Here is a 23671-nt window from a genome sequence, read left to right on the forward strand (position 1 = left end):
GAACAAGGAGACTGGGGAATGCGTTGCAGAGTACACGTGGCGATCGGCTTGCAACGGTTTATTTAGTGACCGTTCAAACTGAAAAAAATTGACTTATGTCCGTTTTTTCACAGTTCAGAAAGAAGTTGCAGCATTCCCCCATGATCAGGTGATCAAAATTCAGAGACTGGGCAACTGACAAGGATTTATGATGGTTGCAGTGTCCCTGGGGGTCATGTGATCTCCTTTTGTGACCTTCTGACAAGCAAAGTCAATGAGGAAGCCAGCTTCATTGAACAACCATGTTATTCACTTACCAACGGCAGTGTTTCACTTACCAACTGTGGCAAGAAATACCGTAAAAGGGGGCAAAAGTCATTTAACAAATGTCTCGTTTAACAACAGAAATGTTGGGCTCAGTTGTGGTCGTAAGTCGAGGACTACCTGTACTTATCATCCTGCAGAGATGCAGTTGAACTCCCAGAGTGAAACGGGCAAACATCGTGATTAGTAACCCCTGGCTCATGAATTTACCCCTTTGCTCTAAGAAGGCAGATTTTCTCAAACTTGGCAACTGCAAGACTGAAATTCCCAAAATTCTTCAGCCTGCATCTGCTAACTAACTAAAACCTAGTCCCACTTCCTTTCCCCCATTCACTCCCTCCTCTCCACACTTTTGTTAATGATTTTATGGGTTGTGATACTGTTCAACATGTACATCGAAATAGTTACGAGAAATGGACATTTGGAGGAATTTACCATTGGGGTTAAAATCAGTGGTAGGAATATCAACAACCTCCAATATGCAGAGGATATACAACATTCCTCGCAGAAAGCAAGGAAGATCTGGAGTGGTCAATCCTGAGAGTCAAAGATGAAAATGAAAAATTTGGACTGCACCTTAATAACATCAAGAAAATAAAGATAATGACAATTGCAGAGAACACACAGGTTAAGAAGACAGATCGACGACGAGACCATCAAACAGTAAAGGATTTCATCTTCCTGGCCTCTAAAATCGACCAAAGTAGTGACTTGCAGCCCTGAGACCAGAAGGCATATAGCCCTTGGAAGAACTGCAATGTCTGGCATGAATAACATCTGGAAGAGTAAAGAAATCATCCTCACAACTGAATGCATATTAGTTACAAGTAAAATTTTTCCAATTGCTACTTACGGCTGCGAAACTTGGACTCTGAAAAAGACAGATAGGAGAAGGGTAGATGACTGAACTGTGGTGCTGGAGGTGACTATTATGCATCCCATGGTCTACAGAAGTAACAAGGAAGTCCTTAGACCAAACCTCACCAACAATATCACTTGAAGCCAAGATCGCTTAAAAAGAGGCTGTTATACTTTGGTCATGTCATGAGAGCTGGCTCATTGATCAATCATGCTGGGAGTGATCAGGGAAAAAAAAGAGAAGAAGCCACCCTAACTCCCGCTGGCTGGACACTATAAAAGATGACACTGAGATGACCATGGCAGATCTGAAGGAGGCAATGTGAGACAGAGGGACATAGAGAGTGCTGATCCACCGAGTGGCCGAGGGTCAGACACAACTGAATGGCTGACGATGACGACAATATTAATGTTGTTATGCTGTAAGCCACCCAAAGTCATTGGACAAGAGATGTGCAGCAAATAAATTTCATGATAAATAATAAAATTTACTAACCTACAAGATAGTCAAACATCAATGTCCTTTTCCTGGGTGCTTAATATCTCACTCTTGCCTCATTAGAGAACTTTTCAATAAAACGAAGGTGGAATTTATGGCTCAGATGGATTAAAACAAAACAGCCAAAGATCTGGCATACCACACAGTGAAAGCTAGAGGACTCTTGATGGCTGAATGTGGAAGAGCTCAAAAGCCGCACTCAAAAAAAGGGAAGCATTTTGGGGGCAAATCAATACAACCCTCCAAGGTCCCTTCCCCAACCCTATTATTCTCTATTTTCTATGTTCTTTCTCTTTCCATTTATGTATATGGCAGTGGGAGTGTATCAAAGGCGTTTTTCCAAAAGGCAACTGGACTTTTCTTGGTTTTTTTCTTTGAAAACGGTTCACTTCTTGTCCAAGAGCGAATAGGCAGCAATATAAATCTAATAAATAAATAAGAAACTTCTTCAATTCTTCAACTGAAGAAGCAAATTGCTTTCAAAGAAAAACAAAACCCAAGAAGGTCCAGTTGCCCTTTGGAAAAGTACCTTTGGGCCTGGATGATTGAGAATCTCCATAAATAGTGGGAGTGTGGATGAGGGAGTCCCTTTCTTACGGATTTTCCTCCCTTTCCATCTCCCAGTGTGTGCACACAGAGTGCATGCACTTGTACATACAATCTGCACACACACACCAAGTAGTAGAATTCCCAGTTGACCTCTACCAACCTCCTAGAAGTTTGATATTCCAGCATAAAAAGGCCAGATGTTCATTCCCTCCAACAACTAATTTACTATCCCTGACTTTTCCAAAAAACACTCCAATTATCTGAATGAGAACATTGGAGTTGAGCGAGAAGGAAAATGTCACTTGCAAATGGGGACAACTAAATGTAGCTCACGGCTACCTCATCAGAGAATAACAGAATAACGAAGTTGGAAAGGACCTTGGAAGTCTTCTAGTCTAACCCCCTACTCAGACATGAAACCCTATACCATTTCAGACAAATGGTTGTCCAATCTCTTAAAAACCACCAATGTTGGAGCACCCACAGCTTCTGGAGGCAAGTCATTCCACTGATTAATTGTTCTAATGGTCAGGAAATTTCTCCTTAGTTCTAGGTTGGTTCTGTTCTTGATTAATTTCCATGTCTTGCTTCTTGTCCTGTGAATTGAAGATGAGATGGAGAAACTCCCTGAGGACACATCCATCAAAAAAAGTTGATGAAGTGCCTTTGTGCAGTAGCCGGCAGGACGTGAGAATGAGTCTACAATAAAATAATAGCTGTACAGAATTAAATTTGTAAATTAACACTAGAGGGAGCAAAATGCTTAGGTGTTCAGCTGAAAAACCTGTGCTTAGTGCCTTGAATGCATACAGCCCTGTGTGCAGACTCTCCCACATACAAACTCAAATGGAATTACAACAGTAGACTACATATGCAGCTCAGAGTTGAATTATGGAATTCTTGGTGTTCCTCGCAAACATTTCTTGCAAACAATTCATTCCCAAGATAGATAAAATCTCAGTACTCTTACATGGCTTGTTGGCTGGCTAGACTGGGATGGATGGGTGGGTGGATGAATGGAGCTTGTTCTACTAGCCTTGTGTAGGTTTGGACAGAATATGTGGATTGGGGATACTGTCTGGAGTTTACGGTAGTGATCAGTGATGGGTTTTTTTGCTCATCTGGATGTTGGTTAAAAGATCTTACATATCTTTGGTTGTTTTTCTGGATACTTCTGGAGTTAATTTCTATATCCCTGCTGATGGCTAAATTTGGCAACATGACAAGTTTCTAGAAATTCTCTTGTATTCTTAGATTAAAATCTCTACAGCTTCCCAGTTGAAATGGTGATTGAACCCAACAAAGATCTGGGCAGAAGACATGCAAAATCCTTGTTACGCCCAAACCCAAACATGGCAAAACTGCAAAACACTTTTTTTCTAGATAAATTCATTTTGGAAACCAAGATCCTCTACAAAAACCCCTCAACAAGAGGGTTAGGCTTGTCTGACAGAACGATTTTTCAGATTCTATTAGAGAAAACAAAACAGAGAAAGACTGGAGTGGTTCTCCCTGTTTCATACTCTGTTTTGACAATGCAACCTTGGAGATATTTTTAACTAAAGAAATAATAACCAGTTTATTTGAGTTATTCTTCTGGAGGTTCTTAGAAAGAAGGAAATGAAACCAACCACATTATATATTAAAGGAAGAATTGGATCCCCAAAAATCAGAAGTCTTCCTATTTCCTCAGCATATCCCAGTGTAAAAATCTAGGGAATATCTATCCAACAAATAAGTGGGGAACTTTAAAATAAAGAGGGGGGAAGGCAGGGATCTACCATTCTCACATTCCTTCAGTCTTGTTGGTAAAAACCTTTGGAATCAGGAAGTCTCTGGGCACCCAAGGTAAATTTATAATTGTTTTTTTATTGTGCTTGGATGCCTTTGCAAACTGCCCTGGACATTTGGTTGAAGGACGGGATTGGATTCTGGGAGCTACGATCAAAACCTTTTACCACATCTTCAGATTTGTTTGGGTCCCGCAACTCCCTCTATGTGAGCCCCTGAGCCTAGAGAAGAACAATTAATGGCACAACACAATACCACCACTGTGCACTTTTTGAGAAGAATTGAGTTGGATTATTGCACACCCACTCCTGTGTAATACCAGACTTGTGTAGCCTGCCAGCATAGTTCCTATTTTCTGAGTTTGTGCGCAAAGAAGAGCTTCTTTTAATGAGCTTTTATTTTCTTCTAAGAGCAATGAACGTCGTTGCGAATAGTCACGAAAATCACTTTTCAGCTGGGTTGGACACATTCCACCATCTGCAATACGGTGAGTGAAAGGGACGTGGATGTTGCCTTGAGTCTTACAAATCACTTTATGCCATACCGCTTTGCCTGCCCAGGAGATATGATTTTGTGCTGCAATCAGAATCAGAATAGAGCTGGGAGGGACCTTGGAGGTCTTCTAAACCCAGCCTCTTGCTCAAGCAGGAGATGCTATACCAGTGATGGTGAACCATCGAGTGCCCAAACTGCACGCACACGCATACTCAAACTGAAAGGTGTGTGTGCGTGCAGACATGGAAACAGAAGCCCACAAAAGAAACGCCACGGAGATCTGATCTGGGGCGACGGCGCGTGTGCCAGCAGAGATGGCTCTGCGTGCCACCTCTGGCATGCGTGCCATAGGTTCACCATCATGGTCCTATACCATTTTAGACAAGTGACGGTCCAGTATCTTCTTAAAAACTTCCAGCGATGAAGCACCTACAACTTCTGAAGTCCATGTGGTTCCACTGGTTAATTATCCTCGCTGTTAGGAAGTTTCTCCTTAATTCCAGGTTGCTTCGCTCCTTGACTAGTTTCCATCCATTGTTTCTTGTCCTGCCCTCTGGCACTTTGGAAAATAAATTGACCCCTTCTTCTTTGTGGCAGCCGCTCAAATACTTGAATACTGCTATCATGTGTCCCCCACTCCAAGTCCTACCCATTTCTTCATCATTGGTTTTTTTCATCAAAAGCTGCTTCAAAGGAGTGAGAAGAGCAGAGCACATAACATTTTATTAAAATTAGATATCAATTGAAGGTGTCTGGAGAATCAGACAACTTCATCAGAGCAGTTAAAACCCCAGGGGTGGAGGGATTCCTAAGGGGGAATTCAGTTGGTAATTAAATCCTCTCCTTCAGTTCAGACTGTCATCGTAAACCTGCTTATCAGGTAGTGAATTCCATTGAAATTTGAATAGGGATGTGATACATGCATAAATCGGGCTGTGATTGAGCTGTGAGGTGGGGCAATGCTTGCGTGTGTGTATGTGTGGCTTTTTTTAGGTACTTTTTTTATTTTTTATTTTTTTGCTGCTTGAAAAATACGTGGCTTCCCTGAGTCATCTAGTATTTCAGTTCTGAAATTTAGATGGATGCCCCATTCCTCGCCATCGTGTAACTGCAATTGGGGCACTAAGCAACTGGCTCACATTTACACAACTGTGTAAACCAGCGGTCACCAACCGGTGGTCCGTGGACCACTGGTGGTCCGTGAGAAAATTTTGGTGGTCTGCAGAAAAATTATTTGCATTTTTAATATTGCATTAAATCAGGGGTCCTCAAACTACAGCCTCTGGGACGGATATGTGCAATGAACGTTTGGGTTGCTGCAGAGAGTCTCCCCCTTCGGGGTCTTTTTGTGTGGGGAGGAGGGGGGCAGAAATTCCAACTTGGGGTCTGCTTTGGCCTCCTGGTGCAGAGCTTTGGACAAAGGCTGGAGGGAAGTGCCGCTGGTGGCAAAGAGCCGGAGGGCCTTGTTCCAGTCAGACTGCATCATGGTCTGGAACTGGCTGACCATCTCAGCCCGCTGAGCCTCCAGGCACCAGTACCTGGCCTTGCACTCCTGCAGGTCTTCCCTCTGCTTGGAAAGCCTATGCTCGTAGTCCAGCTGTTTTGCCAACTCTTTCTCATGGTGGCTGCTTAGCTCCAACAACTGCTTCCTGTTGGGGCCCTAAAGAGCCCGGGCGGGGAGGCGAGGAGTTGGCCACGCCCATCCAGTCACATGACCACCTAGCCACACCCACCCAGCTGGTCATTAGGCAGATCATATTAGTGGTCCGCGGGATTTAAAATTATGAATTTAGTGGTCCCTGAGGTCTGAAAGGTTGGTGACCCCTGGTGTAAACAGTGATTGTGTTTTTCACTTTTGCCCAAATCCAGCATGGAAGTGGCTAATGGACTAACCACCTTCCTCCTGTGCTTCCTGCTTTCCCTCTGCCCATTTTTTAATTCATATTACAGTATTGTACTTTTTATTATTTTCACTGCTTCATTGCTTTGTTACTGTTATGTTTACATTTTATTCCTCCCCCTCCCGTTTTACAGTTCTAAGCCATCCAGAGTAACCCCAAGATGAGATGGGTGGCAAATAAATTTAACAAATAATTAAATAAATTTACTTCCAGTTTTCAGGAAAACTGGCCTTTAATGAACAATTTAGTTCACTTAATGAACATTGTAAAAAAAAATGTCATAAAATCAGATCAGTCAGGTGACAATTCACTTTATAACTTTCATGACTTATAGTCTTAATGGGCAGGCTCCATTACGGTCATAAATCTAAGACTACTTATATTAAATACTACTACTAACATATTACATTGATATAATAAAATCTTGATATTTTATTACTGTATTTTGAAAAAATTAACATTTTCTCATAGAGAGCTACTAATATTCAGATCTGGTTAGGAACTGTACCATATAATCAAATGCTGGATACTTAACTTGAACTTTTATCAACGGTGAGTTGATCTTGTTGCTTTAGCAATTTTTACCAAATTTCTAAAAGTTGTCCTTGGAGTAGAGCCTGTGGACTACAATCACTTCTGAAAAATTATTCCACTGTTAATTGTACATACAGAATGTGAGATTTTATGGAGACCAAACACTCTTCCTACATGGATAAAGTGGCTGATCCGGTCCCTGAAATTTTGAAGTTTAAGAACTCAAATAAACATGTCGCAAAAGGAGTTCCTGAAGACCTCCTTGGAGATTCAGGATCAAACATCTTTTAATTCTTCTTCTTCATTTATAATGCACCTTAGAGGTACTCAGCGTGGTATACAACATCAAAAACAAGGCATCCTCCTCTCCCTGCTGGCTTACAGTTTAAAACTCCGTAAGACAAATGTGATGGGGAAGAAAGAGGGAAAAGGACAAGCTCGGACACCATGTTCTTATTGCAACCAGCTGGAAGAGTCCCGAAACGGCGGCGAGGGCCTCCTTGTCGAGCTGGCTATAATTTCGATAGAGTTCGGGAGTAGTATGCGATGGGCGTTTCTAGGCCATTCGGGAGTCTATGGCTCAGGATGGCTCCCACCCCGAACGGGGACGCGTCACATGCTAGAACAAGGGGAAGCATTGCGTTGTACTGTATCAGAAAGCTTTCAGCTGATAACAGTTTTTTAATGCCGGTGAATGCCCTGTCTTCAGCCTTCCCCCATTTCCAAATGGCTTTCTTGGTTAACAGTCTATGTAGGGGTTCTGCCACTGTTGCCTTGTCTTTAAGGAAGATAGCGTAAAAGTTTAATAGTCCCAGGAAGGCCTGTAATTCTGCCTTGTCTTTGGGGGTGGGCGCTTCTTTGATTGCCCTGATCTTGCTCTCTGTGGGGTGTATGCCGGTGCCATCTACCCTGTATCCTAGGAATTCGACTGAGGGGACTGCGATCATGCATTTGTTTCGTTTTACTCTGAGTCCAGCGTCCCTGAATTTCCTGAGGACTTCCCTCAGCCTTTCTCTTAGTTGCTGCTCATTGTCGGCGGTAATGAGCACGTCATCAAAATAGGGCACCACCCCGGGGATTCCCTGTAGTAGCCGCTCCATGGTACTTTGGAAAAGTCCGGGGGCTACGCTTACTCCGAATTGCAAGCGGGTGCACTTGAAGGCCCCTCTGTGGGTTACGATAGTCTGTGCCTCTGTGTAGCGCCATCTACCGGCAGTTGCTGGTACGCCTGCGCAAGATCGAGTTTTGCGAAGATCTTGCCGGGGCACAGGGAATGCAACAAATGGTGAACGATGGGCACTGGATAGGCGCTCTGCTGCAGGGCCTTATTAATTGTGCATTTATAATCAGCGCATATGCGCACTGATCCGTCCAGCTTTACCGGTGTCACAATTGGGGTCTCCCATTTGGCGTGGTCGACTGGAACGAGCACCCCTTGTTTGATTAATTTGTCCAGTTCAATGTCAATTTTGGGCTTCAGGGCGAACGGTACCCGCCTAGGCTTTAAACGGATGGGTGCAATATTGGGGTTGAGATTAAACGAAATCGGGGTCCCCACATACTTGCCCAGCCTTTCGTCGAACACGTCCTGGAACTCTTGCATCAGGTCCTCTTTCAGGGTGCTTCGAACGTTCCTCACTCCGGTGAATCCCATGCCTAGGGCTCTAAACCAGTCCATGCCCAGGAGGCTTGGGAGGTTGTCGCTGACGATGGTGAGGGGCAGTTTCTCGGTAAACTCCCCGTACTGTACCTGGAACTCGCCTCTTCCTTCGACGGGTATGCGGTTCCCTTGGTAGTCCTTCAGTCTGCGTTGCTGTGGCTGGAGCTGTCGCTTGTGTACGCTGGGGATGACTTTCTTCAGGTTCTCCCAAGACATGATGGATATCGGTGATCCCATGTCTATCTCCATCTGGCACTCCCATCCCGCGATCTCGACCGTGGTGTAGGTCTTTTCTCCGGGCGAGGTGCAGGTCTGTGCGATGCATATGGTGTAGGCCCCAGCGTCTTCAAATTTTGCGCCCTTCCGGCTGCCGCCATCTTTGTTGGGCCTACGGTGTGGCGCTGGCTCGGATTGGAAGGTTTGGCCACGTGGTTTGTAGCTCTGGTGTGTCTTGGATCTGCAGACCCGAGCGATGTGTCCCCTCTTCTCACAGGAACGGCAAACGGCGTCCCTGAACTTACAGTTTTGTCGTGAGTGGGACCCTCCTCAGCTGGCGCATCCGTCTCTGGGCTCCCTCCGGGCTGTGCGGGACTGCTCGGTGCAGTAGACCTCTTCTTCAGACTCCCCCTCGCTTGCAGTGCTTATGGCCTCTCGGTGCACTGGCGCCGTCTTCTGCGTTGTTCTGGTTAGGTGGGAGCTCTTTAGCTTCTCTGCAGCCTTTACTGACAATTCCTGCGCTCTTGCCTCGTCTAGGGCGATGTGTAGGGTCAGGTTTGACCTCGCGAGCAGCCTTCTCTGGAGCCGGCTATCTCTCACTCCGCAAATTAGTTGCTCTAGGAGCATCTCATCCAGGTCTCAGTACTCACACTGGGTTGCGGCCTTACGCAGGGCAGCGACGTACTCGCTGATCGATTCGCCCTCCTGCTGGAGCCGTTGCCAGAAATCATAGCGCTGGACGTACTTCGATGGCGTTGGTGCATAGTGGTCTTTTAGCAGGGTCTGTAGCGTCGACCAGGAAATGTTGTGGACCGAATTCGGCTCCGACAATGCTTCGGCTGTGTTGAAGACCCTTGGCCCGCAGTGACTCAGGAACAGGGCTTTCTTCCGAACGTCCGGTAGCCCTTGCATGTCGTTTGCCACCATGAAGCACTCGAACCGAGACATGTAGGATCCCCACTTCTCTTCCTTGGGGTCGAAAGGCACTGGCGGGGTGTAGGCAGACATCGTTTCAGGATTCTCCTGTGCTCCGCTCGCTCGCCTGGCTGGATTCGGTTGCGGTCTCCGGTCCCCTCTCTGAACGTGGCTTCAGCTCTTTTTCTCGAGTGTGGCTTCAGCTCTCCTCTGCTTCTGGCCTCAAAATCCCACCTTCGTCGCCAATGTTAAGTTGGGTGAATGAGGACGCAGCAAGCCAGAGTAGTTAGTGACAACAGCTCTTTATTGTATAGTGAGACTCCAGCAACTAACCCAGGGAGCCAGCTCCCTTTATATACCTTACAGCCGTGGTGGTCAGCCAATCAGCTGATGGTCAGTTATTTCGAACTTCCTGCCAAACAAACCTATTTACATAACAGGACCAGTTGGATTCCAAGAACAGCTGGATTCGTATACCTCTTGGGCTTCAGACAGTGGTGGGATTCAGCCGGTTCTGGCCAGTTCAAGTGAACCGGTTGTTAAATTGCTGGCTGGCCCCTCCCCCTCCCCTTCCAGGAGTCCCCCCCCCCGTGCCCCATTTTTGCTCCCAGGAGGCTGCAGGGAGGCCTACTAGGCCCAAAACGGGGCGTGGGGCGGGCAACGCCCCCCTGCAGCCCATTTTTGCTACCAGGGGGGTGCAGGAGGCCAAGTGCTGCCCGTCACACACCCTGGCCACACCCACCCTGGCCACGCCCACCCACCATGTCATTAGGGCAGAGAACCGGTTGTTAAATTATTTGAATCCCACCACTGGCTTCAGACCAGAGAAGGAACAGCTAAAAAGAAAATTAGTACTCTTGAAACAAAATCTGAGCTCCAAGGGATAGCGAGGAGTAAGGTGGCTTGATGCATCCTCCTGTTCCTTGGCTCTCATTCATACCTGGCAGTTGACAACACAGAAGGGGCCCCACTGGATCAGATTAATCAGCCCTCTGAGGCCCCCAAAAACCAAAATGTGTACGCTTCTGGACTAGATCAGGGCTATTCAGGCTGGAAGCTCATTAATGCTTCCATGTATCCCAGAGGTAGTATTCAGCAGGTTCTGACCAATTCTGGAGAAACAGTAGCGGAAATTTTGAGTAGTTCGGAGAGCCAGTAAATACCACCTCTGACTGGCCCCGCTCCCATCTATCCTCTGCCTCCCGAGTCCCAGCTGATCGGGAGGAAATGGGGATTTTGCAGTAACTTCCCCTGGAGTGGGGTGGGAATGGAGATTTTTCAGTATCCTTCCCCTGGAGTGGGGTGGAAATGGAGATCTTACAGTATCCTTCCCCTGGAGTGGGAAGGGAATGGAGATTTTTCAGTATCCTTCCCCTGGAGTGGGGTGGAAATGGAGATCTTACAGTATCCTTCCCCTGGAGTGGGGTGGGAATGGAGATTTTTCAGTATCCTTCCCCTGGAGTGGGGTGGGAATGGAGATTTTACAGTATCCTTCCCCTGCCATGCCCACCAAGCCATGCCCACCAAGCCATACCATGCCCACCAAGCCACACCCACAGAACCGGTAGTAAAAAAATTTGAATCCCACCACTGATGTACCCTCCTGTTCCAGTGAATTGCCTGTTAGGTATAAGGAAACCTTTTCATTTTGTGCTGAGAAGTTTTAACGATCCGGGCAAACAATCTCCAAGAGCTGGCTGTGAAATTTTATTATTCCTGGCATGGGAATTTTTTTTTTTTTTTAAAAATCAACTATTGCTATAGAAAAATGCATCAGAACTCTCTCCCCCCCCTCTCTCTCTCACACACCCACACACCCACACACCCACACTGATCTAGTCACATCCCACATTTTACTTTCTTGCTCTTTAAAAATATTTCCCCGTTTCAGTTTGTTCAAAAGGAAAAAGGAGAAGAAATAAATCCAGATGCTTCCGCAACAAGATTCTGAAGGCAGGCTGATCTCCCAAAACTTATTTCTGTGCTGCATAGTTTCAGTTAAGTGAATGGGAACATAAATTTAGCATACTAGATTGACTCCATCTATTGGGGCCTCACAAAAACATCACAACCTTCCCATGAAATCTCACTTCAGATTCCACTTCATGGTTTTTTTGTGCTTGAGACTCTTAAGCTAGGACAGTTCCCTTTCACCAGAATATATACATAGCCAGGATCACTTTATACATTCAAGCACAATCGATCTGTTGATTCCCCCCCCCCTCTGTAGCATTTAGGGAAGACATTAAAGACATGTTCCCATAGGAAAAGGAGAGCAAAACCCACCTCACAACTCTGTATATACAGATATCTAGCATCTTCTCCTAGAGGTCTCCATCCATCTTCTGTCCTGACAAGGCAGCCTAAAATTCTATCTTTGATCCACTGAATGTTATCAACTCACTTCAGGGGTGGGCTTCAAAAATTTTAGCAAGGAGTTCTCTACCTGGTTGCTGGGTGGGCATAGCCATGGTGGGCGTGGCCTAGTCGGTCTCCTGTACCACGATGGGGGTAGTGGTGTTTTTGCCCTCCCCGGGCTCTGTAGGCTTTCTTTGAGCCTCCGGGAGGGTGAAAACGTCCTCCCCAGGCTCTGGAGGCCCTCTGGAGGCTGGAAACGTGCCCGTTACTGGCCTTCCTGAACTTCCGGTAGGCCTGTTTTTCACCATCCCCGAGCCTCCATGCGTGCCCTGCACTTACCTGCATCCAAAATGGGCCGCGTGGGGACTCCTGGGAGGGGTAGGGTGGGTGGGGCGGGGCGAGCCAGGAGTGGGATTTGAGGGTTCTCTGAACTGCACAGAATCTTAGCTAGAGGTTGTCCCAAACCCCTGCGAACCCCCAGCAGCCCACCCGACTCACTTGTCACATAGGTGAAGATTGGACTTGGAGAATACACACTCATTGTCAAGAAAAATTGAGGTTGGCTAAAATCAGCCTAACGAAACATGATTGTTGAAATCAAGTTCTTTGCTTTCCTGGGAAAACAGTGTTGGCAACTGGTGATAATGGCTGCTACTGCTTTTTAAGAGCCAAAAAATGAAAGAATATTGATCCTATATTATCTTCTACAAACCAAGATGAAAACTAATCCCTCTGACGTCTTCAGAACCTCCATCCAGCAGAAGATTCACTTTCACTTACAGGACAATGGGAGCTGGACCTAAATTAACAGAGCAAGAAAATATGAAGGACATGACTGGTTCCAAGAATAATGGCAGTTGTGCTTCTCACCATCCTTTCCAACAAGCAGCTGGAAAGTTTATACATATTATTTCCACAACTGGTTGCCCTTAAAGGTTTTGCCTTCTATGAAGAAAAAAAATGGTGACCAGTAGACCACTGAAACGTGGACCACGGGAGCCACTCCATTCCTCAAGAGTCTGCAGAGTTCACTTCTTGCTGATTTATTCCTCCACTTGCTGCCTCTTCAAAGTCTTCTTTTTGGCATGTGAATGTCCACAGGGACAAATGTCACTGCACTGTTCCTGGCAGAGGTGCTACTGTCCTGTCTGAAAACTGAAGGGATGTTGGTCTTTGCATTCTTCGGCTCCAGCTCTCGTTTGGTTCTCATATGCCTACAAAGAACCAAGCAGACTTTGTGTTAGTGTGCTCACGGGTTGTGCAGGCAGAAAAGACAAACAGCTGTGGCCCCTGAAAACTAAACATCCCTGTTGTAGGTAAGCTTTTGCAAATCGCGGTCCTGATGCACAGGCTACATTCTTCTGAGAAAGCATCCATTCAAGGAGAATATTCCTGAAATTATTTTCTTTTTAGAATAAATTTTGCAAGGTTTAAAATCAAATTAAATGAGACAAGGTAAGCGAGGGGGATTGTAGGACATTTTATTTCGCTTACATGCATTCCAGAGGTGGGTTTCAGCAAGTTCTGACCAGTTCAGGAGAACCGGTAGCGGAAATTTTGAGTAGTTTGGAGAACCGGTAGTAAAAATTCTGACTGGCTCCGCCCCCATCTATTCTCTGCCTCCCAAGTCCCAGCTGATCAGGAGGAAATGGGGATTTTGCAGTAACCTTTCCCTGCCATGCCCACCAAGCCACACCCACTAAGCCATGCCACACCCACAGAACCGGTAGTAAAAATATTTGAAACCCACCACTGATGCATTCTTCCCCCAAATTCTGTGCAGCTCTAAAAATATACAGGTACTTTTCAACTTATACCCGTAATTGGGATCAGAATTTCTGTTGCTAAGCAAAATGGTTGTTATGTACATCACCCTGGATTTTACAACCTTTAAAAAAAAAAAATTGCCACGGTTATTAAGCAAACCACTGTACTTAAGTGAATCATACGGTTGTTAAGACATTTGCTTTCTTCCATTGACTTTGCTTGTTGGAAGCCAGCTGGGAAGGTTGCAGATGCTGATCATGTGACCCCAGGATGCTGCAACCATTGCAAAGACATGACAGTGCCTGAATTTTGATCACGTGACTGTGGGGAGCCTGTGAGGACCAGACGTAAGTCACTTTTTATAGTACCATTGTAACTTCGAACGGTCATTAAATGAATGATTGCGCATTGAGGACTACCTGTACAGTATATACAGCCGTGATGGTGAACCTATGGCACGTGTGCCAGAGGTGGCACGCAGCACCCTCTCTGCGGGCACACGAACCATCATGTTTCAGATAAGCTTTTATTAACAAAGTTAAACTGGGGTATTTTAAATTTTTGGGGTTTTAAATCGGCCAAATCTATTTAATTATTTTAATTTTTAATTATTGTTTTGTCTTGTGTTTTTAAATTGGCTGTACACCGCCCTGAGTCCTTCGGGAGAAGGGCGGTATAGAAATAAAATTATTATTATTATTATTAAACTAACAAACAACGCTTATAAAGCGTCTTCAAAGGGAACACCCAGGAACCGGAAACACCTCATAGAGGCAAATGGGATAAAGATTAAAAGCAACACAACCCCATAACATCTCCCCTTTTCTAATAACAGCAACACTTTCTACAACTTGAGTCTATCAGGGGGGCGTGAGCATCTACCACTCCGAGTAATGACCGGCTCTCTCACACCTGACTCTCTCACGCAGGCCAGATCTCTTCGCTCGCCATTTTCTGAAGCCTCGGATGTTTGGCTATCACCAGACACACCGACTTGCTCAGGACTGTCATCAATGTCAGACGAGCATTCATTATTATCCTTAAGTAGGTTTGGCTTGGCAACTGGCTCTGACCCACCCACTGGATATGAGGAGTCTGGTTGCTCAGCCACACGCAAGTCCACACGGTTCCGCCGATATCGGGTTCCTCCAACCTCCACCAAATAGGAGCGAGGTGCCACTTGTTGTAAACAGGTACCCCTTTCCCAATGGCCAGTCCGATCTCCAGGCAGTGGTCTCATCCGAACTCGTTCTCCCACCTTTAACTCTGGCAAGTCTCTTGCAGATCTATCGTATTTGGCCTTTGCCACTTGCCTCTTCTGCCGTAGCCTTTCCGGGACCCCTTGTATCACCACGGGCTCAAGCAACTTATTTGCCACGGGTAAGGACGTCTTTAATCTCCGTGACATTAATTTTTGTGCTGGGCTACTGTCCCTACTGTCCCAACCCCATAACACTTCACCCCAGTTCAGCTGCGCATGCGTGTGTGCCTCCCTTGAGGCAGCTAGTCTTTAGGTCTCTGCTGTGCAGGCATGGAGGGGTGGGGCGCATGCGTGGGGGGTGCGTGCGCATATGTGTGGGGTGGGGCCGCGTGCGTGGGCCCTGCAGGGCATGCGTGGGGAGTGAGGCGTATGCATGGGGACCGCAGGCGCATTGCATTTTGGGGGTTCGGGCGCGCCCGTGGCTTAGGACCCGAGTACTTACGGGACCGCCTGTTGCCTCCAGTAGCCTCTCACTACGGACGATCTCGGATTTACGCACCTTCCGCCACGCCCTCAGGACCTTTTTATTCCAACAGGCTGGCCTGGCCTAACCTCCCTTTTTAATTGTAAATTTTAAATTTGTCTAAAATTTTAGGGTTGTTTTAATCTGTTCTGGGCCAAATTTATTTAATTAGGTTTTTATACTGTTTTTAAATTTTGTAATTCTGTGTGTTTTATCTCTTGGCTGTTCACCACCCTGAGTCCCTCTGGAGTAGGGCGGTATATAAATCTAATAAATAAATAAATACATACATACATACATACATACATACATACATACATAAAATGTGTGCACGCTTTGGACACTTGGTCCAGAAAAGGTTAGCCATCACTGGTATACAGTAAGAATGCTCAGGAGGTCCTGACATGGCTACTTTAATTTATTAGTTTCTTTAGCTTCTGCCAACCTAGCAGTTCGAAAACCCGTAAAAAATGCAAGTAGAAAAATAGGGACCACCTTTGGTGGGAAGGTAGCAGCATTCCGTGCGCCTTTGGCGTTGAGTCATGCTGGCCACATGACCACGGAGACGTCTTCAGACAGCGCTGGCTCTTTGGCTTAGAAACGGAGATGAGCACCACCCCCTAGAGTCGGGAACGACTAGCACATATGTACCAGGGGAACCTTTACCTTTTACAATATTAAAAACAGATTATAAAAAAGAATTTGGGATGGAGTACAATATTAGAAACAGACTATATGCAGCAATTAACAAAATGTCAGGGTTTGATTAATTGTCAGAGATTAATTGTTGCTAGAAGTGCTCATGGTTTATTTAATCAATCAATTGGATTTATTTACAGGGCTTTTAGGCTGAACAACAGAAATTTTGGGCTCAGTTGTGGTTGTAAGTTGAGGATGATCTCCATTTGTGTTTTTGATAAACAAAAATGGCATGCGAGCTTGCAACCTCTCACAAAAGGAAAACAGCAGAGACCCTGAATGTAAAAATGTGAGGACAGCAGAATTTATGAGGTAAAAAAAACCCCCACGGAACACACAACCAGAGTAGCAGCTTTCCTCAGACACAATGGCATCAAAATAAGTACATCCACCTCATGATCTCATTTATTCAATGATGTCATTATATATGTGATGCAGGGGTGAAATGCTCTGAAGTCTACCGGTTCGCTTCGCTACTGGTTTGCTGCGTGCACGCATGCACGGTATGCACCAAACATGCGCTTTGCGTGCATGCGCACCACATGCGCTACCGTGCAACCCTAAAAAAAGGAGGATTAAGAAGCCTTTTCTGAGTCTTCAGAGGTAAGTAGAACAGCAAGGGGAGGGGGGAACAGCTGTGCCCCGCGATTTAGATTCGAAAGTAGGATATAAATCGCGCAGCACAGCTGATCTTCGGAAATGCTGCTTCACCCAAACTGGTAGCGTTTATTATTACTATTGATTTGGGCGAACCGGTCAGAACCGGTAGCATTTCACCCCTGATGTGATGTCACTACTCCCTCTCGCACCTCAGAAACGGAGTGATTGCATCCATTTAGTAGATTGATCTCCTGAAGAATGAAAGGAACTGGAGAGAGAGAGAAAAAATCAAATGACTAACCTGTTATACGTTTTAAGGATGAGCAGAACTGTTGTAAATATTACTATGACGCCCACGACAATAGCTGCTACTATTGCTCCAGAGCCTAACAAGGAGAAAGAAAGAAAAACAGGCTTTTAAATACACTTTAATTGCCAGTTTATAATAAAATAAAACTCCCATGTTCTAGGATACGTACAAAAATATCTCAAAATTTTATCTTATTTTTAGCTGTTTTCTTAGAAACATTAGTATTATTTGTTATAGGTTTAATTCACCCTTAAGAGCCAAGTAGTCCTCAATTTATGACCGTTCATTTAATTAGTGTAATTAAGGCAGTGATGGCCTTATAGGTTTTTTTTGGGGGGGGCAGGGTCCGGGTGAGAATGTCCTTGTGTCCCCCATGGAAGACCTCCTTTTACAACTTTTTAGTAATTTTATTTATTTGTGCCTTTTGAATCAATGTCAATTCATGGCAACTGCCAGACTAGCTCCTGGAAATATTTGGCAATATTTTGGAAGTACCGTGTTTCCCCGACTCTGTCTTACATTTTTTTGAACCCCGAAATAATTATTAAATAATTATTTTCGGGAATGTCTTACTATTTTGGGGCACATGGAACAGGACGGGGCTCCTCTTGCCGTCTTACCTGATTTCCAGCTCTGTCTCCCTAACTCTAACCAGAGGAAATGGCGGGGACCGTGCGCATGCATTTAAATATTTTTGGGGAGGGCTTATTTATTTTATTTATTTTATTTGATTTGATTTCTATACCGCCCTACTCCCGAAGGACTCAGGGCGGCGCACAGCCAAACAATAAAACACATACATACAAAATTTAAAAGTAGAATTAAAATCAAACTAAATAGTTTTGGCCCAGACAAATTAAAACTCCGAACTATTTAAAACCAATTTTAAAATTTGAATATATAAAATACTAAAAGATATTAAAAAATTAAAAATCTTTTATAAAAGAGGGAGAAAATTAGGCCAGGCCCGCCTGGTGAAATAATAAGGTCTTTAGAGCGCGGCGGAAGGTGTGCAGATCCGGGATCCTCCGTATCTCCGGGGGGAGCTCGTTCCAGATAGTAGGTGCCCCCACAGAGAAGGCTCTCCCCCTGGGGGCCGCCAGTCAGCATTGTTTGGCCGACGGCACCCGGAGGAGCCCCTCTCTATGGGAGTGTACCGGCCGGTGGGAGGCTATTGGTGGTAGTAGGCGGTCCCGCAAGTACCCAGGTCCTGAGCCATGGAGCGCTTTAAAGGTGGTAACCAAAACCTTGAAGCGCACCTGGAAGACCACCGGGAGCCAGTGCAGCTCGCGCAGGAGGGGTGTTACGTGGGAACGCCATGTCGCTCCCATTACCACCCGCGCCTCTGGGTGCTCCTCAAGGAGCATTTTCATTTATTTTCAGGGAGGGCTTATTTTCTGGGGGGGGCTTATTTTAGCACATGCACTCAAAAGCCCGATTGGGCTTATTATCAGGGGATGTCTTATTTTACGGGAAACACGGTAGTTTGCCATTGCTTCCTTCTTAGGACCTAGAGCAGGGGTCAGCAACCTGCGGCTCTGGAGCTGCATGTGGTTCTTTTATCCCTCTGCTGCAGCTCCCTGTCGCAGATCGGCTTTCGGTTAGGACAGGTAGAGGAAAAAGGACGCTGCGCTAGGAGGAGACTCTATGGTGGGGAAACCGGACTTCCGGTCAGCTTCAGAATTGAATGGGGGGCTTCCGGTTAGGCTCTTTGAGTGTTTAAGGTTGCTGACCCCTGGCCTAGAGAAGGGAATTGGCTCAAGGTCACCCAGCTGGCTTTGTGCCTAAGACAGGACTAGAATTTTCGGTCTCCAGGTTTGTAGCCTTAACCACTACACCAAAGTGTCTTTTTCTTGATAAATCAGTAACTTATCAGTTCAGACATCAGTGGTGGGTTGCTACCGAATTGGGCAAACCAGTGGCGGTGGCGGGAGGCTCCCCCTACTCTCTCGTGCGCACGAGCGAATCAGTAGCAAACTAAATTGAAACCCGCTACTGTCGGACATGTCTGATTTTGTTTTCTTAATGCATGGTCTAATGTCAATTCAGAGACTGTGTATTTTGATAACTGTCCTTTGAGTGTTTTGTTATGGATTGAGAAAACATATCATAAAATGAAAGCAAACAAAAAGGGTTAAATTTTATTCTTCGTTCTATCTCTTCATTCCATCTTTATATACCACCATCCGACACCATAAGCTAAAACTTACGGATATAGTTTACTGAAATGAAACCTTTAACTCCTTTAGGATTAAAAATATGTTATAACTCCCACCAATACTCCCCTCAACACTGACAGGGCAAGCCACCTGTATATATAAACAGAGAGCAAACCCGACTCCCTTCTAGCACTGATGATGTTACTTAGCTGGGTAATGAAACGTCTGTAAGAAAACTGCCAAGCTCAGAGAGCACCAAGGACCTCACATACGTATTTCCAATTCAGTTCCCAGTTGAAAGAATTTCTAATCCAGATCCCGTCACCTCTGCAGCAACTGGGGCCTTGTCAGAGCAAATCCAGAGCTGTTTCATTCAGATCCTGAAGATGTTTCTTTTCGCCCATTCACACATTGGTGGTGAAAAGCCCATAAAATCACCCAGCGCCACCTCTGCCCTTTCTTACTCTGATAAAGGATTTGCTCTCGAGACTTCGTGGTCACATTCTTCCAAGGCAGGGAATATTCAGATGTTGGGGCAGCTGTAGTCATCTTGATTCCAACTAGGTGGAAAAATGAAAAAAAGAAGCATTAGAATGGTGCAAAGGCAACCAGTAGGAGAATCGTAAGAGAGGCACCAACATCACCAGCCTGAATAGCTCTGCAGACTAAGCACTATAATTTAACACCAGCTGTCTGCAATTAAAGTAAGTTTGAATCTTGCCAGGCTCAAAGTTGACTCAGCCTTCCATCCTTTCTAAGGTAGGTAAATTGAGGACCCAGTTTGTGGGGGCAATAAGCTGACTTTGTATAAATATACAAAGGTATGAAGGCTATTGCTTAACGCACTGTAAGCCGCCCTGAGTCTCCAGAGAAGGGCGGCATATAAATCAATTTAAAAAAAAAACCCAGTCAGAATAGAATAGAATAGAATGGAGTGGAGTGGAGTGGAGTGGAGTGGAGTGGAGTGGAGTGGAATAGAATAGAATAGAATAGAATAACAGAGTTGGAAGGGACCTTGGAGGTCTTCTAGTCCAACCCCCTGCTTAGGCAGGAAACCCTACAGCAGTGGTGAAATTCAAATTTTTTTACTACCAGTTCTGTGGGTGTGGCTTGGTGGGTATGGTGTGGATGGTGGGCGTGGCTTGGTGGGCATGGCAGAGGAAAGATATTGCAAAATCCCCATTCCCACCCCACTCCAGGGGGAAGGATATTGCAAAATCTCCATTCCCACCCCACTCTGGGGCCAGCCAGAAGTGGTATTTGCCGGTTCTCTGAACTGCTCAAAATTTCCGCTACCGGTTCTCCAGAACCTGTCAGAAGCTGCTGGATTTCATCCCTGATGTGATGGTTAAGCAAGGGATCATATGACCAGACCCAATTTTGCCAACATTTTTACTGTAGTCTTTAAGTGAATCACACATTTTGCAATATCTTTCCCCCAGGAGTGGGGAGGGAATGGGGATTTTGCAGTATCCCTCCCCTGCCACGCCAACCAAGCCACACCATGCCCATCAAGCCACGGCCACAAAACCAGTAGTAAAAAAAAAATTGGTTTTCACCCCTGGATAAGTGTTCATGATATAGATAATAAACAGCAAGTGCTTTTTCAAACATAGTTGTCTTAAAAACAACTTTATTGTCTATTTCCAGCCTCTGTGTTCGGTTGCAGATGTAATTGCAGGAAATTCACCCTGATTAGCAAATGTTTTCAAATTTTCTATCTTGAATAGACAGGATGGGTCTTTTTTTTAAAACTTGGAAATAAAAACAGAGATCATCTGGCATTTGTTCCCATGGCAGAAGAAATGGTTCGAAAAATCACAGCTGGCTGTAAAAAGGCTGTGGGGAATGGAGCCCAGCACCTACTACAGTAATACTGAAACTTATAACTCAGTTCTACAAGGGAACTTTTCTAAATGCAATTTCAGTAGCACAAGTAAAAAACTAACAAGGGAACTTGAGCTCACTGCTGGCAACATGCCTCCCCCACCCCCCACCCACCCCCCACTGCCCCTTGCCCCATTGGTGTCTCTTGAGAGTTTTGCCCCAAGCTTTCAAGGCTTTGAATTGCAAAGTTGTGTGCACTGTGTACCACGTAGTCTCAGAGTTTCCAGCCAAAACGGGCAGCAGCAAACATGAAAATAACTCTGGATCTGAACCTATAACGGCCGTCATTCTCCTCCAAGTGAATGGTGCCTTTGTGGACCCAAGGATGACCTACTTTTGTAACCCAATCATCTAGTGTGGTCAGGGATCCTCTTTTTCCAACTTCTCCTTTTTTTTGAAAGAATCTTGTTCCAAAGTTCTCCTTTTGCAGCTCATCCAGCCCCCTCCCCCCCTCTTTCCCTCCCTCCCTCCTTCCCTCTCTGTCTCTCAGCTGGCTATCAATTTCTAATGCAGGATCCTTTCACCATCCTAGGCATCAAATCCATGTTCCCTAAAGGCTACCACGGAACATCTTCTCACGGCTGTTTCATGAGGCTTTGAAGGGTACAAAATGGGAGTGGAGCGGGTGGGTTGTCCCTCTTTTAGGGAGGGTGGCAGCAAGGCTGAATCAATATTATCTTAAAGCAGCAGGGGTTAAGGGCCAACTAACACACAAGTTAGAAGACATTTGCATTTTTGGAAGACAGTTTGCCTCTGGCTGTTCCTTTCAGCAGGGAGAGATTTTGCTAGCTACTATTTTGTCACCGGTGGTCCAAAAAACCCCCTTCTCAATATTCTGCCCTTCGAACTGCAACAAAGATTTACAGATTTACAGAGTTGGAAGGGACCTTGTAGGTCATCTAGTCCAACCCCCCGCCTAAGCAGGAGATCCTGCACCATTTCTGACAAATGGCAGTCCAATCTCTTCTTGAAAGTCTCAAGGGTTGACGCCCCCACAACTTCTGAAGGCAACTTCTGTTCCATGGGTTGATTGTTCTCACTGTCAGAAAGTTCCTCCTTATTTCTAGGTTGAATCTTTCCTTGGTCAGTTTCCATCCATTATTCCTTGTCTGGCCTTCAGGTGATTTGGAGAATAGGTTGACCCCCCCCCTCTGTAGCAGCCCCTCAGATATTGGAAGACGGCTATCATGTCTCCCCTGGTCCTTCTCTTCACTAGACTAGCCATGCCCAGTTCCTTCAGACGTTCTTCATACGTTTTAGCCTCCAGTCCCCTAATCATCTTTGTTGATCTTCTCTGCACTCTGGAACAACTCTCAACAACTTTTTTTATAGTGTGGTGACCAAAACTGGATGCAATATTCTAGGTGTGGTCTTACACCTTTATTAGTTACATTTATTTATTTATTGGTAGTCTTAGATAGAGTCAGATTAACAGAGTTGGAAGGGACCTTATAGGTCATCTAGACCAACCTGCCTCCCAAGCAGACTCTACACCATTTCTGACAGATGGCAGTCTCTTCTTGAAAGCTTCCAGTGATGAAGCTCCCACAACCTCCGAAGGCAACTTCTGTTCCACGGGTTGATTGTTCTCACTGTCAGGAAATTTATCCTTACTTCTAGGTTGAATCTCTCCTTGATCAGCTTCCATCCATTATTCCTTGTCTGACCTTCGGGTGCCTTGGAAAAGAGCTTGACCCCCCCCTCCTCTCTGTGGCAGCGCCTCAAATATTGGAACACTGCTATCGTATCTCCCCTGGTTCTTCTCTTCACTAGACTAGCCAGGCCCAGTTCCTGCAACCATTCATCATATGTTTTAGCCTCCACTCAAGATAAATAACAAAGAAGCAAAAATTCAATATAACTTAGTCTAAGGCAGGATTTCTCAATCTTGGCAACTGTAAGCCAGTGTGGACTTCTGTTCCCAGAATTCCCTAGGATTGTTGGCTGAAGAATCCTGGCAGTTGAACTCCACACAGCTTCAAGTTGCCAAATCAGGCGTGACTCACTTAATAAGCGCCTTGCTTAGCAATGGACATTCTGATCCCAAATATGGTTGTAAGTCAAGGACCAGTAGTGGGTTTCATTTACATTCGCTACCGATTCGGAACTGTGAGCGTGCGCATGTGCGTGCTTAATTCGCTCGCTCGTGGCACTTCCACGCATGCACAGAATCTTCTGTGCATGCGCAGAGCGTCCGTGATGACGTCCAGGTGAGTGGGTGCCGCTGCTACCGGTTCACCCAAACCGGGGCGAACCGGTAGAAACCCACCACTGTCAAGGACCATCTCTACCCTGGAACAATCCTGTTTTGGAGTAGCAGTTTCCCAACTATGTTTCTGCGGCCGAATTAATGTTGCAGGGAGAAGAGGAAGAAGTCCAATCCCTGTTTTCTGAGAGAAAGAGAGAGAGAGCTGGAAGCCGTGGCGCCCACCAGCTGCACTCCGTC

At 45.6% G+C, this 23671-nt stretch overlaps 1 protein-coding gene across 1 annotated transcript; it reads right to left on the minus strand.

The window, feature by feature from the left end:
• Nucleotides 1-13145: 13145 nt before the first annotated feature.
• Nucleotides 13146-19887, minus strand: NCMAP (non-compact myelin associated protein). Its single transcript, XM_070950141.1, has 3 exons — nt 19803-19887; nt 17171-17255; nt 13146-13293 (listed from the first exon to the last, which is right to left on the minus strand). Exons 1-3 carry the CDS (start codon nt 19885-19887, stop codon nt 13146-13148), a joined length of 318 nt encoding a protein of 105 aa, XP_070806242.1.
• Between the last annotated feature and the right edge of the window lie 3784 nt (nt 19888-23671).

Source organism: Pituophis catenifer, unplaced genomic scaffold (genome assembly GCF_029215685.1).
Source record: "Pituophis catenifer annectens isolate HBS135680 unplaced genomic scaffold, rPitCat1.0.hap2 SCAF_9, whole genome shotgun sequence".
Lineage (NCBI taxonomy): Eukaryota > Metazoa > Chordata > Lepidosauria > Squamata > Colubridae > Pituophis > Pituophis catenifer.

Excerpts from the sequence above, each read along its gene's own strand:
- NCMAP (XM_070950141.1), bottom strand. The coding sequence starts at position 19,887 with ATGACTACAGCTGCCCCAACATCTGAATATTCCCTGCCTTGGAAGAAT. Across the intron at positions 17,256-19,802 it reads AGAGCAAATCCTTTATCAGA|GCTCTGGAGCAATAGTAGCA; the intron begins GTAAGAAAGGGC and ends TCTCCTTGTTAG. Across the intron at positions 13,294-17,170 it reads ATCCTTAAAACGTATAACAG|GCATATGAGAACCAAACGAG; the intron begins GTTAGTCATTTG and ends GGTTCTTTGTAG.